Raw genomic sequence first — 21006 nt, 5'->3', positions numbered from 1 at the left:
TTATCTGGACAGGATATGAACAGGACCTTTAAATGTCCCTTTCATCTTTTGCATTCTGTGTGCCATTACTGAATGTTTTAATGAATGCTTTAACCATGGCCCCAAACATCCTGTTGACTCTGTCTTTGTGTTGTTGGACAGTAAAAGTCTGAACAACTGGACTCCTGGGAATAAACACACAGTGAGTGAAACTGATATATTTTGGGATACATTTTATTTATTTTAAATTTTTTTAAAAAATCATCATTAGAGTATAATTGCTTTACAATGGTGTGTCAGTTTCTGCTTTATAAAAAAGTGAATCAGTTATACATATACATATGTCCCCATATCTCTTCCCTCTTGCATCACCCTTCCTCCCACCCTCCCTATCCCACCCCTCTAGGTGGTCACAAAGCACAGAGCTGATCTCCCTGTGCTATGTGGCTGCTTCCCACTAGCTATCTGTTTTACATTTGCTAGTGTATATATGTATATGCCATTTTCTCACTTTGTCACAGCTTACCCTTCCCCCTCCCCATATCCTCAAGTCCATTCTCTGGTAGGTCTGCGTCTTTATTCCCGTCTTGCCCCTAGGTTCTTCATGACCTTTTTTTTTTTTTGATTCCACATATATGTGTTAGCATACGGTATTTGTTTTTCTCTTTCTAACTTACTTCACGCTGTATGACAGTGTCTAGGTCCATCCACCTCACTACAAATAAATCAATTTCGTTTCTTTTTATGGCTGAGTAATATTCCATTGTATATATATGCCACATCTTCTTTATCCATTCATCCGTTGATGGACACTTAGGTTGCTTCCATGTCCTGGCTATTGTCAATAGAGCTGCAATGAACACTGTGGTACATGACTCTTTTTGAATTATGGTTTTCTCAGGGTATTTGCCCAGTAGTGGGAATGCTGGGTCATATGGTAGTTCTATTTTCAGTTTTTTAAGGAACCTCCATACTGTTCTCCATAGTGGCTCTATCAATTTACATTCCCACCAACAGTGCATGAGGGTTCCCTTTTCTCCACACCCTCTCCAGCATTTATTGTTTGTAGATTTTTTGATGATGGCCATTCTGACCGGTGTGAGGTGATACCTGATCGTAGTTTTGATTTGCATTTCTCTAATGATTAGTGATGTTGAGCATCCTTTCATGTGTGTGTTGGCAGTCTGTATATCTTCTTTGGAGAAATGTCTGTTTAGGTCTTCTGCCCATTCTTGGATTGGGTTGTTTCCCTTTTTGATATTGGGCTGCATGAGCTGCTTGTAAATTTTGGAGATCAATCCTTTGTCAGTTGCTTCATTTGCAAATATTTTCTCCCATTCTGAGGGTTGTCTTTTGGTCTTGCTTATGGTTTCCTTTGCTGTGCAAAAGCTTTTAAGTTTCATTAGGTCCCATTTGTTTATTTTTGTTTTTATTTCCATTTCTCTAGGAGGTGGGTCAAAAAGGACCTTGCTGTGATTTATGTCATACAGTGTTCTGCCTATGTTTTCCTCTAAGAGTTTGAAAGTGTCTGGCCTTACATTTAGGTCTTTAATCCATTTTGAGTTTATTTTTGTGTATGGTGTTAGGGAGTGTTCTAATTTCATTCTTTTACATGTAGCTGTCCAGTTTTCCCAGCACCACTTATTGAAGAGGCTGTCTTTTCTCCACTGTATATTCTTGCCTCCTTTATCAAAAATAAGGTGACCATATGTGCATGGGTTTATCTCTGGGCCTTCTATCCTGTTCCATTAACCTATATTTCTGTTTTTGTGCCAGTACCATACTGTCTTTATTACTGTAGCTTTGTAGTATAGTATGAAGTCTGGGAGTCTGAGTCTTCCAGCTCCATTTTTCTTTCTCAAGATTGCTTTGGCTATTCAGGGTCTTTTGTGTTTCCATACAAATTGTGAAATTTTTTGTTCTATTTTTGTGAAAAACGCCATTGGTAGTTTGATAGGGATTGCACTGAATCTGTAGATTGCTTTGGGTAGTAGAGTCATTTGCACAATGTTGATTCTTCCAATCCAAGAACATGGTATATCTTCCCATCTGTTTGTATCATCTTTAATTTCTTTCATCAGTGTCTTACAGTTTTCTGCATACAGGTCCTTTGTCTCCGTAGGTAGGTTTACTCCTAGGTATTTTATTCTTTTGTTGCAATGGTAAATGGGAGTGTTTCCTTAATTTCTCTTTCAGATTTTTCATCATTAGTGTACAGGAATGCAAGAGATTTCTGTGCATTAATTTTGTATCCTGCTACTTTACCAAATTCATTGATTAGCTCTAGTAGTTTTCTGGTAGCATCTTTAGGATTCTCTATGTATAGTCTCATGTCATCTGCAAAAAGTGACAGTTTTGCATCTTCTTTTCTGATTTGGATTCCTTTCATTTCTTTTTGATCTCTGATTGCTGTGGCTCAACTTCCAAAACTATGTTGAATAACAGTGGTGAGAGTGGGCACCCTTGTCTTGTTCCTGATCTTAGAGGAAATGCTTTCAGTGTTTCACCATTGAGAATGATGTTCGCTGTGGGTTTGTCAAATATGGCCTTTATTATGTTGAGGTAAGTTCTCTCTACGCCTACTTTCTGGAGGGTTTTTATCATAAATGTGTGCTGAATTTTGTCAAAAGCTTTTTCTGCATCTACTGGGATGATCGTATGGTTTTTCTCCTTCAATTTGTTAATATGGTTTATCACATTGATTGATTTGCGTATATTGAAGAATCCTTGCTTTCCTGGGATAAACCCCATTTGATCATGCTGTATGATCCTTTTAATGTGCTGCTGGATTCTGTTTCCTGGTATTTTGTTGAGGTTTTTTTGCATCTATGTTCATCCGTGATATTGGCCTATAGTTTTCCTTCTCTGTGACATCTTTGTCTGGTTTTGGTATCAGGGTGGCCTCACAGAATGAGTTTGGGAGTGTTCCTTCCTCTGCTACATTTTGGAAGAGTTTGAGAAGTATAGGTGTTAGCTCTTCTCTAAATGTTTGATAGAATTTGCCTGTGAAGCCATCTGGTCCTGGGCTTTTGTTTGTTGGAAGATTTTAAATCATAGTCTCAATTTCAGTGCTTGTGATTGGTCTGTTTCTATTTTCTATTTCTTCCTGGGTCAGTCTCAGAAGGTTCTGCTTTTCTGAGAATTTGTCCATTTCCTCCAGGTTGTCCATTTTATTGGCATATAGTTGCTTGTAGTAATTTCTCATGATCCTTTGTATTTTTGCAGTGTCAGTTGTTACTTCTTTTTCATTTCTAATTCTAGTGATTTGAGTCTTCTCCCTTTTTTTCTTGATGAGTCTGGCTAATGGTTTATCAATTTTGCTTATGTTCTCAAAGAACCAGCTGTTAGTTTTATTGATCTTTGCTACTGTTTCCTTCTTTTCTTTTCCATTTATTTCTGATCTCATCTTTATGATTTCTTTCCTTCTGCTAACCTTGGGTTTTTTTCTTCTTTCTCTAATTGCTTTAGGTGTAAGGTTAGGTTGTTTATTTGAGATGTTTCTTGTTTCCTGAGGTAGGATTTTGTATTGCTATATACTTCCCTCTTAGAAGTGCTTTTGCTGCATCCCATAGGTTTTGGGTCTTCATGTTTTAATTGTCATTTGCTTCTAGGTATTGATTTCCTCTTTGATTTCTTCAGTGATCTCTTGATTATTAGTGTATTGTTTAGCCTCCATGTGTTTGTATTTTTTACAGAATTTTTCCTGTAATTGATATCTAGTCTCATAGCATTGTGGTCGGAAAATATACTTGATATGATTTCAAGTTTCTTAAATTTACCAAGGCTTGATTTGTGACCCAAGATGTGATCTATCTTGGAGAATGTTCCACGAGCACTTAGGAAAGTGTATTCTGTTGTTTTTGGATGGAATGTCCTATAAATATCAATTAAGTCCATCCTGTTTAATGTATCATTTAAAGTTTGTGTTTTCTTATTTATTTTCATTTTGGATGATCTGTCCATTGGTGAAAGGGGGGTGTTAAAGTCCCCTACTATGAATGTGTTACTGTCGATTTCCCCTTTTATGGCTGTTAGCATTTGCCTTCTGTATTGAGGTGCTCCTATGTTGGGTGCATAAATATTTACAATTGTTACATCTTCTTCTTGGATTGATCCCTTGATCATTGTGTAGTGTCCTTCTTTGTCTCTCGTAACAGTCTTTATTTTAAAGTCTATTTTGCCTGATATGAGAATTGCTACTCCAGCTTTCTTTTGGTTTCCATTTGCATGGAATACCTTTTTCCATCCCCTCACTTTCACTCTGTATGTGTCCCTAGGTCTGAAGTGGGTCTCTTGTAGACAGCATGTACACGGGGCTTTTTTTGGTATCCATTCAGCCAGTCTCTGTCTTTTGGTTGGAGCATTTAATCCATTTACATTTAAGGTAATTATTGATATGTATGTTCCTATTACCATCTTCTTAATTGTTTTGGGTTTGTTTTTGTAGGTCTTTTCCTTCTGTGTGTTTCCTGCCTAGAGAAGTTCCTTTAGCATTTGCTGTAAAGTGGGTTTGGTGGCAATGAATTCTCTTAGCTTTTGCTTTTGTGTAAAGTTTTAAATTTCTCCATCAAATCTGAATGAGATCCTTGCTGGGTAGAGTAATCTTGGTTGTAGGTTTTTCCCTTTCATCACTTCAGGGATACATTTTAAAAAGCTGTTCACTGTTTAGAATGCAGGATCCATCTCAAAATGCACATACAGTTAAGTTAAAAAGAGAAACTGTTGTGTAACATAGATACACGTTTATAAATGAGTAAAATCTGACTAACAAGACATGAGTGAATCTGTGGGTAGGGTGACTGAGAGGGAGACAAACTGAAAAAGAAGGAGACAGAAAATGAGAAAGATAAGCTGAACACACATGACGATGCTGAATAACTCATGAATGCAACTCACTTCCATTAGGAGTGCTCTCTGGAAATATATTTTCTTCACTGGCAAGGCATCAAGGAGAGAAAATTAACATTTTATGCATATGGGAAACCACTGTTATGACTAAATGCATATTTAAAAGTATTCAGTTCAATATCCTAAAGGGAATATAAAAAATAAAGAAAAATGGAAAAGACATACCATAAATCTTTTTTATAAAAACATTATAATTTTAAAGAAATTTAGAGGGAGTTCATTTCCTCAGAACTATGTACTATTTCAAAAAAATTTCTTCAGTTATGTGTCACATGATGTTTCAAATAAAGGAAAAATTTCCTACTGTTTTTGCAATGATGTCTTTTTCTTTCTTCTGCTGAAGAATTGGCTGAAGTGGTGGGAATTCCTCTGTACTTCGTTTACTGATGACATGATGCCCCAGGTGGTAAGCGGCTTCAATCTGAATTGGGGTGAGGATGTCCCGTACATCTTTCTAAAGAAATTGAAAGCCATATGAATTAATAACAAAAATAAGCATCTAAATAAAAAATATATATAAAGTCCCTCCTTTCCTGCATAAGGTCAAACACAATATATGGAAGTCAGAAAATCCTTTCCTTTTAAGCTAAATTGTTAAAAAATTGAACTATTTTCACACATTACAAAAGCAATCACATTTATTAGGAAAAAGAAAAAATGTATTAAAAATGAAAAACCGTAACTATCCAATAATAGTTATGCAGGTCTACATTTTGGCGTATTTTCTTCAATGCTATTTTCTATGCATACAATTTTCTTATTAGTTGTTACAGTTTTTCTACATTTATTGTGCTTTTACACTTTACAAAGAAAGAGTTCTTGGATTTATTTATCAATGATACAACCCATTTGGAATCCATTCTGCTCTGTATGACACTCTTTTAAGTTTAATATCTTACTAATTTTTTACACAGCATTTATCATTCTTAATCTTCTTTATATGTAGTCAAAAAGTCTTTGAGTGATTAGGTTTTTAAAATTTATTGTCTTCTGCCCCCCAAGAAATGACTCTTGAGTTTATTCCACTGGTTGTCAATTCATATATTTTAATCTTTATTTCTACATGCAGGCATTATTTTTCTCTCTTTTAAAAACATTTTCCCATGAACTTAAAATTTATTTCATCTTTTCATTTGATTATTCAATAGCCCCTTCATTAAATGGGAATATACAACATTACTATCAAAATTATTTGCTAACATAAACATGCACAAACACTAAAATAACTGACAAGAAAATAACTTTGAAGTAGTTTGGCATTCCATTAAGAAAACACTTCCCTAAAGAGTAAAGGTGTTCTAGAATCCCAAGTCTGTGGAAAAAAAAAAAAATGGAAGTCAAGTAAGATAAAAAACATGGCATCTCTCAGAAAGCGCTTCTCAGAGCAGCCCTGCCTATACAGATATGAGATTTTCAAAATATATTGAACAAAGCAGACTCATTTATTTTTCTCCCTATCTAAGAGGATGGGCAAATAAGATTCCACTATAAAGTAATCCATGAGGATTTATAACAGAATTCAGTTGACAATTTAAACTGCACGAAATAAGACATGTTGATGGCAAATCTATAGAACAAGTAGCTTATGCACAACAAAAATTAAAAGTAGATATTATATCAGGATTTGAGAGAGAAGCTCACATCAGCAGATACAGTCCACCTACACAGGAACTATGCAGTTTTTCTTTTTCTTGGTATTATAATTGTTACTATACTCAGAAGATATTCAAAGAATTGGTCACACACTTTGTCTTTCACACTAACAATTTAAATGTAAAGCTTGGCTTGACTCTACGTTTCATATGCCCGTTTCAATTTACATTTCTTCTGATTTAAAAAAAAAAATAGATTCATCAAAGTCCCACTAAAGAAACTCAAGTGTTTTCATTGGGACTAGACATATTAATTTTAACCATAATTGAGCTTTATATTTATGAGGTTTATATTTACACTTAGTGAGTTCCTTAGTAGATCCATGACACTGTAATTGACAGACCTCCTACTGAATAATGTCAGTGGATTTCTATTTATCTAGACAATTCAGAGTTGGAATATAGCTTAAACATTTCTGCCTAAAAGCAGATTTCCAAAGCTCATAAATTAACAATCCCTACTGAATAGAAAAAAATACCTATCATACAGATTACTGCTATGCTATTTATGCCTATAGTAACTTTTGATAAAAATCAATGAAGTTAATAAAGATGACATTTCACATAAGACTACATCTATCCTATGTCTTTTATGTAATTATAAAAAAGTATGTAATTGTTTCTTCTCATCATTTACAACATTATATATAAATTAGATAAATATATATATATATATATAAATTGGTTAAAAGCAAGTGGTCTGAAGGTAGAGTACTGGGGTTCAAACCTCAGGTCCTTCACTTGTTATCTACATGTAACCTTGGACAAATTACATAATCTGTCTATGGAACTATTACTATCTGTCTAATGGAACTATTATTATCTGTCAAATGGAACTATTAATCCTTATTGTGAGGATTCAATGACATAACGTATGTAAAACACTTAGTACAATGCCTGGTACGTATTAAGGTCTCCATAGATGTTAAATATTATAATTATTATGTGCATATTACTGTAAAAATGTAGCTATATAAGCCAACCAAGGAATTACAGAAGTTCAATTTCTTATAATAAATTCTGGTGACTATTTGGCAGGAATAAGAAAAAAGAAAATTAGTCTATTGCCAACCAGTGAACACTAAATAGAAAATGAGCTACGTTTTCTACTAATACAACTATTAGACTTGTATTAATTAAGTGGTACCTGGAAGATGTGTAGCATGACTCAGAGTACTCAAGATCTCTCATGGCTTTTCCATTCTCACACATGGAGATGTTTTTATTAGATTACTTGGTAAGTGATCATCTCAACTCGAAACCTTGACCATATAGGAATGCTGCAAATCAAGGTCCAAATCCCAAGTTATCAACTTGTGAAAATGGAACAGCTTGAAGCCCTGAGTATTACAATAGCAAACTTGATTAAATTATTCCCTAGGTGTAGGAGCTAGACAGCCACTGACTGTCCCTCCACATGTCCACTGCTTTAATTCTTCTCAACAAGCTTGCTTTGACCACATCACATGTTATCTAATTCATACTAATTTTCCACAAGGTCTTCTCTACATCTGGTGTATATTACTTTCATTATCCTAATTTGCTATTAATTACGCCCTTCTCACAATATATAAAATGTACGTGCACTCTTGCAAGAACTGTATTTGACAGATATTCACACTTATTTAACTTTAACAGCTCCACCTAAGGATAAAAGCTATAATATCAAAAATTCTTAAGGTGACTAATTAATATACAGGAGGAAAAAGTAGATTTGCTTAAAATTTTTAATTTGGATGGCATGTGCTATCTATATTAAAAATAATGAAGATTCCATGCCACATTTTTATGGACAATTACATAAAACAGGGCACCCACAAGCATGCAAATTAGCACATGCCTGAAATTACACAAAGTCTGCCTTCTTGTCTGACTTTCACAGAAATTTTTATTATGGCCAGCTTGAGAACTGAGCTGTAGGCCCACGTCATCCTATTGTGTTTATGTAGTGAGGGAATTTATTTAAAGGGTGGAGCCAGAAATATTTATAAAATATTACTTAATGAACAATGATGTTGAGGTATAAATAAACATGTGAAAATATCTATTCATGGGTCTACTCTGTAGAAGACAGGATCTAGGGATACAAAACTGAAAGCCGGTGCCTACATTACACTTTAAAACCCATAAATCCACACATGGGGTGGAGGGGTGAGCATTCTGATACATGCAGACACAAGTACAGAAGAGGGAGGGCCACCTAACCTACACTTGAAAGGGCATGGGAAAATTCTTACATAGAAGAATTTTAAGAAGGAATGTGATCAGATTTGTGTTTTTGAAATGCCCCTCTGGTGCCAATGTGGGGAATGGGTTGGGGTGGGAGAAGGTTAAGACTGAGGCATAGATTGGAATCTGAGCTAGCAAGGCCCCGTGTAATTATAACCATTTTATCTAGTAAGTATGTTTCAGAGGGTGAACTGTCAAACATCTGGGACTACAACTTCCTGAGAAAAGACAACACCCCCACGACAGGTGCCCTCACCATCACACGAATAGAACATTACAGATTTTCCCTCACAGAATTCTTTAAAAAGCTCTGAGAACACATCATCTATAAATTTATTAAATATTGATTGATTGGGGGCCTTATGTAATGAGTTGTGCTAGCTCTAAGAAGAAAACAAACATGGAAAAGATAATATCCTGTCTTCAAAGACCTTGTAATCTAACAAAGAATTAATATATGTTGGAACAATCAATCATCTTCTAGGTTACCATAATATCAGTATAGTTATATAGTTGGTCTGTATTTAGATTTTCAGCAGAAATGCATGCATATATGGATTGGTCCACAGTGGTTAAAATATAACTACTTTGGAGCAAATGGTACTTCATTAAACTATGTGTTTGTATAGCTTAAAAATATAAGCAAATAAAATACAAATACATATATTTAGTAATCAAATACGTGTTCACTTTTTGAAGTTATTACTGAAAATGATGGGTTTTATAAGTTACCTAAGACTTAGATAACAAAATAAAATTCCTTTATTTCAGAAGTCCAAAATCCAGAATTTAGAGAAACCAAAGGAAAGAAAGAATAAACTAATCTACTAAATACATAGGCAGGTTGATTTCGTGACTATTATACAACATACTAAGGCCACTGAACTCACTGGATCTCAGATACCAGTAGAGACAGGCATTCCTGGCCCAATGACTAAGCTAAATATTTCTAGATTTTATGGAATGCTGTAGACAGGAAGGGAATGTTTGTTTTCTTCTCAAACATCAGAGAGTATTTTGATGCAGAGATTCCATCAAGATCAATCAAGAAATATCTCTAAAAACCTGAAGGTAAGTCTCACTACCATGGCTGCTCCAACATTTCTAAATATTGCTGCCAATTGTTGAATGGGTTTCTCTAAATCAAAACAGCCTCAAAATTATCCTTTGTCCTAAAATCTTGTCCTAAGAAATCTCTAAGACCTAATCAAGTTGTACCTTTGAAGATAACAAAGATTCATTTTCATATGCTTACATGGATGGGGAAACATTTTCATAAAGGGAAAAGCGAGGTCCAAGAGAACAGAATTTCAATAGATAAAACACTATAAGGCCTAAAAAATTAACCATTTGCCTTCTACCATAGAAACCTTTTATTAACTCCCAACTCTAAATTCTAGATTCTCCTTTCATAACCTCTAATAATTGTAAGGCTCTAACAGTAAAAAGTAAAGCTTGGCATAATTAAAAACCACCAAAAAATGGAGTTCTATAAGGAAAAAAATAATTTCTGCCTTATTTTCTGAGGAATACATTTTGACCGTCCACATAAAACAGTCTTATGTAATACCCGTTTTAATTATGAGTAGATGAAGCAGACGTGAGAAAACTGATGTGCTTACCAACCAGGTAAATGACCACATAGTCTCAGAAAAATAACATACCAGCAAATGCATATGCTAGTGATGTGATACTTATTAGATTGCTAACAATGTCTCCTATATTCCAAGAAGATCCAATACATGAAACTAGAGAATGTGTGATTAAAAGAGAAGGACTTAATAAAAGCCAAGTTTTATGAGAGGATGTGGATTTTCTAAAATAGCCAAATTCTCTACTATCAAAGACTGTGATGGGTTTTTAAAAATATAAGTAGGTTTAAAGACTTTCATTTATGGGAGATCATCAAGGGGTTGTGAGCAAGAATAAAAATAAAATTCAGTTCTTTTTCTCACCTTCAGGTCCCCAATGGCTCTAACATGTTGTCATACTGATGAAACCTTTCTGGCTCATTCTCTTTAATACTCAAGTCCAACAATGTGCTGCTCCCACTGGGACCTCCAATTCAACTTTGTTCCCCTGCCCCTCACACACCCGCTTGCTGTCCTCTCTCCTCTCCTTACCCTGCTTAATCTTCATGACCAAAAATATAACCACTCCCTCGCATACTCCTCGGCTCTCTCGTGCGTTCCTTCTTTGCTTCACTCTATTGGCAGACCACAACCATGGCTGATTGTAACTCTTCATCTACCCCCACCTGTAAGGTTGAACATGACTGGAAAAAACCACAACCATACTGACTCGTCTCACTTTCTGATGCAACTTAGAGCCTAACTCCATCTCAGGACCATACTGTACTTTCTCACTGTCCCACTCTCCTAGAAGACTACTTCACGTCTTCTTCCCGAACTCTAAACACCACTTCTCCCATTCCGATGGAAGCTAATGCCTTTGCTTCTTACTTCGCGGATAATATTAAAGCAATCAGAAGAGAACTTCCAGTCCTCTCAACCACATCTGCCCAGCATCTGCAAGCAAATAAACAAATGAACTATGCATGTGCTATCTAGAATCAATCCTTTCATCTGTACAATTAATCCCACCCTTTTTGCCCTCTTTGCACTGACGATTCTTTCCTCTTATCTATCTCATTTACTCTATTGGAACACACCCATCAGCATAAAAGCATGCTATTCCTCCCATCTTAAAAGAAACAAAAAGTCTCTCCACTTCTCTTGTCAGCTACTGACTCCCCACCCCTTTTCTTTAGCTCCCCTTGGAACAAAAATCTGTGAAAGAATAAGCTACACCCTGTCTCCAATTCCTCTCCTCCTTTTCCTCTGAACTGCTGTTGTCATGATCACCAATAGCTTCTACATTGCTAAACCCAATGGTGAGTTCTTAGCCTTCATCTTCTTCAACTAAGAGGAAAGCACTGAAAACACTGTCACGCCTTTCTCCTTGCCCTGCTTTATTCACTTCACTTCCGGGATGCCACAGCTCCTGTTTTTCTTCCTTACTGGTTAGTCCTTCTCATCTCCCTTGTAAGCCTTCTCTTCTCTCTAACCACTTCATGTTGTAGGGTCCAGAGTGCAGACCTTAGCTCTTTTCTCCTCCTGTGATGATCTCAGCCACCTCACATGACTTTCAAGCCCATTCATATGCCAAAGATGCATTGTTAGATTTCCAGTTCCATGCCCCTCTCCAATTCCAGATGAGTATATACAATACAAATGATTAATTGCTGTTTACACTTAAAAGTAAAATAGGTCTCTCCAGCTCCGCAGGTCCACAACTGAACTCCAACATTTTACACCCAAAAGTTGTTTCCCTTGCCCTATTGATGAAAACTGTATTCTTCTAGTTGCTTGGGCTAATGACTTTGGAGTCGTCTTGGAGCCTTTCTTTCTCAAATGCTAGACATCCAGTCTGTCAGTAAATTTTGTAGAATCTGTCTTCTACTACTTCTCAGCAGATCCACTGCTACCACCTTCGTTGGAGCCACCAACTCTCACCTGGCTTATTGCAGTGTCCTCTTCTTCCTGTGTCAACCTGTGGTCGCCTACTGTGTAGTCTCAACATAGCAGTCAGAGTATTCCTTTTTATTACTCAGTCAGATCATGTCAATTATCTGCCCCAAACTCTACAATAGATCCCCATGTCACTTGGAGAAAAAGTCACAGGGTCTTATGCAATCTGACTCTTTTTCTACTGCTCTCCCCCTTGCTCACTCTTCCAGCCATCCTTGCCTCCTCATGGTTTCCTAAAACAACCAGGCTCATTCTTTTCCTGATGCTTTTTTACCTAGCTCTTCTTTCAGTAATGTTCTCCTCCTGGATCAGGGGTTCTCAAAGTACAGCTCTCAAGCTGGCAGCGTCAGCATCACCTGGGGACTTTGTAGAAAAGCAAATTCTCAGGCCTTGTTGAAGACATACTGAATCAAGAACTCTAGGTGGGGCCCAGCAATCTGTGTTTCAACAAGCCCCCCAGGTAATGCTATTGCATGCTAAAGTTGCGGACCACTGCCCCAGACATCTACATGGTAACTTCTTAGCTTCCTTGAAGTCTTTGCTCAGATGTCACCTTCTGAATGAGGCCCACGCTGCCCACCCTATTTAAAATTGCATTCTTCACTCCTTCCCCAGCACCCTATAATTTCCTGTGCTCTGCCCTCCTTTCCTTTTTCCATCACCCATATAATCCTCTAAAACAGGGGTTCCCAATCCCCGGGCCATGGACCGGTACCGGTCTGTGGCCTGTTAGGAACTGGGCTGCACAGCAGGAGGTGAGTGAGGGGCGAGCGAGCGAAGCTTCATCTGCCGCTCCCCATCGCTCCCCATCGCTCACACTACCTCCTGAACCATCCCCCCCGCCCCAGTGGAAAAACTGTCTTCCATGAAACCGGTCCCTGGTGCCTAAAAGGTTGGGGTCTGCTGCTCTAAAATACTATAAAATTTACATTTTGTTACTATTGTGCTATTACATTTTGTTACTATTGTGTTACTATTTGTTACTATTGTGTATTGTTACATTTTGTGCCGTTGTTTATCTCACCACACTAGACTATAAACTCTGTGAGGGTGGTAATCTTTTTGTTTCAGTCACTGACCTGTATAAGTGTCTCAAACGGAACCTGACACTACATAGGTACTCAGTATCTATTAACTGGAAGAAGTGGAACTTAATTGGTACAGCCAACAGGAGCTATGCAAAGAAAGCATGCCCAACCAGCAGGCAGGGAGTCCTCTGAGAGGTAGGGGCTGTGGCCCTGAGCACATAATTAACAAGTGTCACCTTATTTCACTGTAAGGGGTGCTGAGGTAGAATGCACATGTATATTAACACTCCTGACACCGGACGCGCTTTACAGAGCAAAGGAACAATCCGGTTAATGTTTCCGAAAGCCTCGGGTACCATGCTGGTGGGGGTGGGAAATGCACTCATTATATTTTCATCTCCTCCTAAGTAACAGCTAGGGGTTCTTGACAAAACTCAAGATTAGGGCAGCTGTTTCTGTGGTTCTTACACCTGCCTTTGGATTTGTTGCAAGGGAGAGTGTTGGAGTAGCCTTTTGCCTTTCTATGTATGAGTTTTAAAATGTCCCAAACAAAAGCAAGGTAAGTTAGGAAGGAAAAAACAATATTGGAAGAAACAATCAGTTTTTCAAAAACAGTCCCTCTATGTACCAATCCCAGAGCTAAGTGCTTTTTTTTTTGACATTGACAGTATGGCCCAAAGTCATGGCTGTAACCTGCTTTTGTTGTGTTACCATGGTAGTGACAAGTATATATGCAACTAACACAGAAACCTCTGCTAAATTGTCATTTCTGGTACAAATCTATTCTGAAGAAAGTGCACAATTTTGATGAACCCTTAGTCATAGGAACAATGTCAAGAAACGGGACTAAATAAATCAGATCAATTTGCTGCCATTTATACAGATTCAACACAATGTCTGTCAATGCCTGATGCTGGTCCTTTTATTGCCCTTTAAAATGGTCTCAATGTTAGGCTCTAAAATTGATTAACCTGAGTAAAATCAACTATGCAGAATTAAAAAGAAAAAACCCTCTTTAATCCCCACCACATCAATGATGGTTGCACTAATATCATTCTACACTTTTGGCTCTCAACCATCTAATAGCTTTACTCTAGTACGACAATAAAAACTGTTAAGGGAAATGAGGAAATAGCACAGGGATTATTGCTGTTAGCATTTAATAGTCCTGATGCTTGTTTGCATTTGCTTGGAATAAGTATCTAAGGAAAAATTAAGTTCTAAGCTGAGGCTACTATTTGAAATCCCAGAAAAGGCTCCTGGGAATAGTTTGGCTTTTTTGTGACAGTAGTTTTTCTGTTGAAGTACACCATTCCCTAATGAAAAAGACCTGGCACCGCTTCATACGATAAAATGTGATCAATGCAAGGAACGTGATGATCAGTTTGGGAATGAGTGTTTTAATAAAAGAAACATGAAACTGGCTGTGCTTTGGCAGGATATACCCCAAACCATCATGAGAAGCATCATCCTGGCCCACAGATGATCCCCATCACGCTACAACTGTGCAAGTTCCCACTGACATCACCGACAATGCTGGCATAGAGACAAAGGCACGATCCAAAAGCAGTCACGTTGGATTCTGCTTCTTAAAGTCACATGAAAAATAAACCAACTTCCCTGCCTCCCCCCACCCTCCATTATCTACCAGGAATAGATCTGGGGCTCAGCAGAGCTACTCGACATTTACATTTTTAGGCAAGTGCATAAACAGAGAGGGACAATAGCAATTGTGAAGAGGAAAAGGCAAATCTTTAAAAAACAGTGACGCGGTAAAATGTGATAAATGTGAAATAAAGAAGAAGCAAAAAGTAGAGTTTGAATTATCTAGATCTGTCACAGGATCCTCTAACATTTTGACGCTGGAACAATAGATCAGCTAGTTCAAGTAATACTTGCTTTTCACCGTGTTTTATAAAAGATACCAATGCAAGAAGATTTAAGCGTATTGATAATGTTGACGTTTACGTATCTGTTAATAAAAACAAGTTTACGTTACCCGCATAAATGCTTGATGTGTTTTACAGTTAGCCACTCTGCTTGATACTTTTATGCTTCCTGTAATCACATCAGAAGTTCCATTGGAAGAAAAGTAAAATCTCGATGGAGACTCTGCCTTTCGGTTCACATCCAGGCTCATGTTATAAAACAAAACTGCAAAAATGTAGAGAGAATTGCAATTAGTATAATTATCTGAAGGCATTTGTTTTGTTATTTTTAAAGTGATAATAGTCAAAGTTATATAGAATACTGGAAATACATTAAATTATCTTCATTAAATAACTTTCTAAAAACTAACCTGAAATATGAAAGAGGGAACAACTTAAAATACACATTTCAAAAATTATTTTTATAAATTAAAAAAAAGAATTATAAACTTTTCTCTAGGTTTCTACTTTTAAAATTAACATCTTTAGTTATTTGCTTAATCCTCCTACATATAAACATTTCACAGCTACACTACCAAAGCTGTTACTAATAATAAAAGTCTCAAGTAAAGTTTCAGATTTCTTCGAGTCCTTTTGTCCATAGGACGTCTGACTGAGGAAGTACAGGCACCCAAATGTCACTTGTAATGATTTTATCTTGTGTGGTTACAGAACTAATTTCATATATGGTTGGGTTCATTTATTTCCATTTGTTTCCAATTTGAGGGGTTGCTATTTTTCTTTGGATTTTTTTTTTTTTTTAACGTGAAGTGAACACATGGTTTAAAAGTCAAACCTACATAAACAGCTGACTCACAGACATCTCCTTTCCAGCCCTAGACCCTGATTATTTCCCTTCCTTGTTTTTATTGGTTTCTGGTTGGATCTTCCAGTGTTGATTTATGCAAAAATAAACAAATATATACAGACATTCTCTCAATAAATATTCTGGCAGTTTGGTAAGAACTTATTTCAAATCTGACATGGTAAATGATGTGCTAAAGAAGATCTTCAATAACCAAAAAATTAAGGAAAATTTACAACAACCAAAAAAAATTCCAAGACCGATCTTACCAAGAAAGAAAGAGCTATTTCTTGAATATAAAAGGGTTCTTTGTCAGACTGGTGGTTGTCAGAGGTGAGGGGTGGGGGATGGGGGACGGGATCAAAAGGTACAAAGTTCTAGCTACAAAAAAAGTCATGGGGATGTAATGTACAGCATGGTGACAACAGTTAATCATACCGTATTGCACACTTGAAAGGTGCTAAGAGAGTAGATCTTAAAATTTCTTATCACAGGAAAAAAATATTTACAACTATGTATGACGATGGATGTTAACTAGACTTATTTTAGTGATTATTTTACAATACACACAAATATTGAATCATCTCATGTTTTATACCTGAAACTAATATAATGTTGTTCGTCAGTTATACCTCAATTTAAAAAACTGAAAAATAAAAGCCTTCTTTGCAAAACAAGCTACATCTAGTAGTCCACTGAGAGATCATTCATTATATAGGAGAAATAATTCGTAAGTGATATTTAAAATAATTTATATTATTCCTCAAGTGTTCATTTACATTTTAGGAGTATCTTACTCTTCTGGAAGGATTTTATCTACTTCAAGGAAACATAAGTATAAAACCTACATCATTCCTACAAACGTCAAATAAATCTTTCAACCTTCCTTTTATTTAGAAAATAAAGTCCAAATCAATTGGCTTCAAAATTACTATAACTGAGGTTCAATGCCTCCGAGATAGAGTTGCAACTGAAATAGTCATCTACAAATTCATCACTCTGAGCTCAGACAAGAGCACATGAAACAAGGGAAATAAAAATCCATTCACAGTAAGTGGCAAAATGTCCTGGTTTTATTAAATATGCTTACTATGTGAATTATTTCTCCCAAGGAGTCATTTTATGACAACTATAAAGCATGTTTTGTAACAATGCTATGATTATTTATGATTTTCATATATTTGTTTTCAATCATTTAAAGAAATATTTGGTCACAATGGAATCGGTAGTACGACAAATACTGATTTTCCATAAAGGGAAATAGTTCTCTCTATTTAACATGTGTCTCTCAGATAATCATCAGCTTGGTCTGTGTCACTGTGTTACTAGGGTCATGCTCTCCAACTGCTACTTCTTCAATCAATAACCAGATGAAGGTTTTGCCCACTGGCCTATCACTGCATCTTTAATGAGGACTTCTGCAGAGTACCATTAAAAATGAATCTTATCTATGATATCTGTAAGAAAAGAATCTAAAAAAGAATGAATATACATATATGTGTAACTGAATCATTTTGCTGTACACCTGAAACTAATACAACATTGTAAATCAACTATACTCCAATAAAATTAAAATTTTAAAAAAATGAATCTGATCTAAAATAGAAATACCAGGCTCATTCTCTACTTCTTATTACAGGCTAATTCAGACTGAGGCCTCTGCTACATATCTATAGCTTGGTTCAATCAGTATCTGCTACCCTTCATGATGTTTAGATGACACCCGGCAGGGTCATGGGAACAAACAACTCTTGATAGGCCTTGCGGAGCTCAGGAAATATATGAATTATTAATGTCCAAATGGTAAACTCCGTTATGCTTCTCTTCTACCATGGGCTAGTTTCATTAGTAGTTATTCTAATATTAGCTTAAATATAACATAATTAGGAACATTAACCTGCTAGAAAAAAATGTAATGATTATGAAGTCACATATACGTGATTTGAGATTAACCACAATGTTGGATGAGCCATATCAAAGATACTTTCTCCAGAGCAGATCACTGAGAGTTGCCTATGTACAGGCAAATGGGCATGGCTCTCAGGAGCCGATAGTCATAGTAAATCCTTAAGAGATGTGTGTTATTTATGGAAATTAGAATCAGGGTCTAGACTCCAGATAAGCTTCTTCAATTACTCAAAGAGGATAGAATAAGAAAAAAAGAATCTTCCCCCTCTCAGGTCTCCAACTTAAGCCAGCTCAAGACTTCAGTGAGCCTCATAAAACAGGAGGAGCTGTGGTGATGTTCTTTTTATTCCAAAGAGATCTTACAGATTAAGCTCAATTAGTTTACCTTAAATGACATAGCAAGTGATACTCTTGCTCTATTTCCTGCCATAATCTCTAAACAACTAGAGCCTTAATGTGTCCAACTCATTGGTTAGAACAAAGCGAGAATCCGGAAGATGAAGACGAAAGGTTATCAGGTGGCTGCTCTCTCCTGCCCTAAAATCCCCTCCATGGTGAAATACAGAGAGAGCTCGAAAGATGACCAAGAGATTTATGAGGGAAGCGCACATTCTATCAGGCATTAATTTGTTAAGGGCACCCTTACCGATATAACCTGGAACCTCTTTGCCCTTATATGAGAAACAGAGTGTTAGATCCATGCACACAGAAGGCAATTCATTTTCAATACAGTTAAAATTTGTTCTATTTACTGACTCAGGATGGTTTAAAGAAGCTTCGACAATCACTACAGGTCTCGCCCTAAGAAGGAAATAAAATTAGCAATATTAATTGCAGAATTATTTTTCCTTAAGATGACAGTTAACATTTGTTTTGTCAGTTTCCACTGATCAAGTAATTTCATGAAACTGTTTAATAATATGTGTATATATATATACCCAATTACATTTCCATGTATGAATCAAAAGAAATTTTCATTTAAACTTCTAAAAATATTGACTTTGATGATTTATGTATATATCTAGGTAAGGTGGGAAAAATATCCTAAAGTTCAATAATTAAATTTCAGAGTATCAAAAGGAGTGTTATGAGGTCACCACCCTGCTGATTTTAAAAACTGCCTCCCATCATTTAAATTAAGCCCAACTGTCATTAAGCAGTGAAATGTATCAACCTTACCTTAGCAGCACAGCAGAATCAGACCGAAAAGCACCAACTGCTACATCTGGAGGATAAAAAACAACACAGATTAATGATCATCATTAGTCAAAGAGAATTATTTTCAGCCGTAAATACTTAACTACATATCACCTTTCGACTATATCAAAACACTATTTACAGAAAATTAATTAGAAGAGGTATGCTTACATCTTAAGATTCATTTCACATATGCCTGAACCTGCTCATTTACAATGGCATTCATCCCTTTACAGTATAAATATAAACATTAGGATATAAACATATGATATAAAGACAGCCTTGCTGAAACAAGATTCAATTTTTGGACTATAAACATTCACCCAGAAATCTCTTTTTAAATGACCAAAGAAACCCCTCTTTCTTTTCATCATTGTGTGTTTGACTTATTTTCATGAATGCTTTTAATTTTTTCCGGAACAAGGAATAAAGTGTTAAGTAACTAACAGTTTAAAGCTCAGGAATTACTTGATTATTTCTGACCCATCCTTGAATTCCAAAGAGCTTTAAAAATGAAGGAAAAAACTCATTAGTAAATTAGAACTTTTCTCTACCAGTTTTATGTACTTCACAATAAAGCAGCATCCACAACAGAGTTCATTTCAATCTATAAAATATGGTAAATTTTATACTCACCTACATATCCATTATTATCTGCATCAATTTGTCCAGATATAGACTGTCCAAACATACTTAATGATTTGCTGATTTGACGCCCTTCAATTCTCTGAAAAATAGTAAAGTTGAGTGGGAAACAGGATTTGAACATGTAATATCCCAGAGAAACAATGATTTAGTTAAATAATGAGTCCTGGTACATGCCCTGGCACATTATTAACAAATGCATTGTAGTTAAGTCAACTACATGTGTCTAAGAGAAAGAGTAGTTTCCAGCTTGAAGTGGGAAGTTGACATCAATTTTGTGACAAGAAAAAAATCACTTTCTTTACTTTGTGAGCAAAGGGAAAATTACGTAGTAAAGATCTCCTAGAACAGTCCTGACACTCTCTCCCCAGTCTTTCTTCAGGCTCTGCGTTTATTTCCTTGAGCAACATGAGTAATCAAACAAATAATAAGAAAATAAGACATCTATGATCACTTAGTGGAGCCTACTACTTAGGTTTATAATAACCACCTCATTTAGCCAGATTGCTTCCTAGTATTTGACAAGGACAACTCAAGTCTGATATGTGCTTCCTATCCCATGTGTTTAATTTCATGTCCAGATACTGATTTATAAGTATCAGGGTTGTCCATTCTAAGAGAATCAGTATTCTGTACTAGACAAGTATATATCTTTCATGTTATACAGAGAACAATTTACCTATTTTTGCCTAATCAAAAATAACAGTATTAGCTAATGTTTCCCTAAGAGTACCTTTGGAAAAACTTCTCTTCTCCGCACATGTATGTAGCTTTTTTCTATGCAATGAAATGCCCTGATTTTTCAAAATGTGAAAGTAAAGTCAGAGTTAGATCAGGGAACTTTCTCATCTTACTCTCTGCACTAAAAGGAACACAGGGTATCACATGAGTCTTTGCTCTCCCTGTGCAATCTCCATGGAACATGGGGCTTTAGCCATAGGGCAAGACACAGTTAACCAAATCCAAATGGCCTCATCTGGAATACTATGGGTATTACCTCAGAACATAAATTTGATGAAATGCAGAGAGAATGTCTTTAATAGGTTAAATACAAGCTAGAATGGAAGTGAACCAGAACTCTTACTTATGAAAAACAAAATGGTTTCAAAGAGTTATTAACGACCTTAAAAATGAGGCCATCTACTGTTATTATAAGAAAATGGTGAAAGAGTATTAAGTATTTGAAAGACCAAATTA

At 36.1% G+C, this 21006-nt stretch overlaps 1 protein-coding gene across 1 annotated transcript in view; it reads right to left on the bottom strand.

The window, feature by feature from the left end:
- The window catches only part of ITGA4 (integrin subunit alpha 4), a gene marked incomplete at its 5' end in the record, with an annotated part of 82925 nt that overhangs the window by 24966 nt on the left and 36953 nt on the right, over positions 1–21006 (bottom strand). Inside the window, 5 exons of the mRNA XM_082841518.1 lie at positions 5192–5341; positions 15326–15480; positions 18614–18768; positions 19147–19192; positions 19801–19891. Of these exons, the coding sequence (XP_082697644.1) occupies positions 5192–5341; positions 15326–15480; positions 18614–18768; positions 19147–19192; positions 19801–19891 (597 nt within the window). The remainder of the gene's footprint in view (positions 1–5191; positions 5342–15325; positions 15481–18613; positions 18769–19146; positions 19193–19800; positions 19892–21006) is intronic.

Source organism: Leucopleurus acutus (genome assembly GCF_964270905.1).
Source record: "Leucopleurus acutus genome assembly, chromosome: 6".
Taxonomy (NCBI): Eukaryota; Metazoa; Chordata; class Mammalia; order Artiodactyla; family Delphinidae; genus Leucopleurus; species Leucopleurus acutus.
The sequence above is the reverse complement of the archived record's forward strand: the minus strand, read 5'-3'. Positions and strand labels throughout refer to the sequence as shown.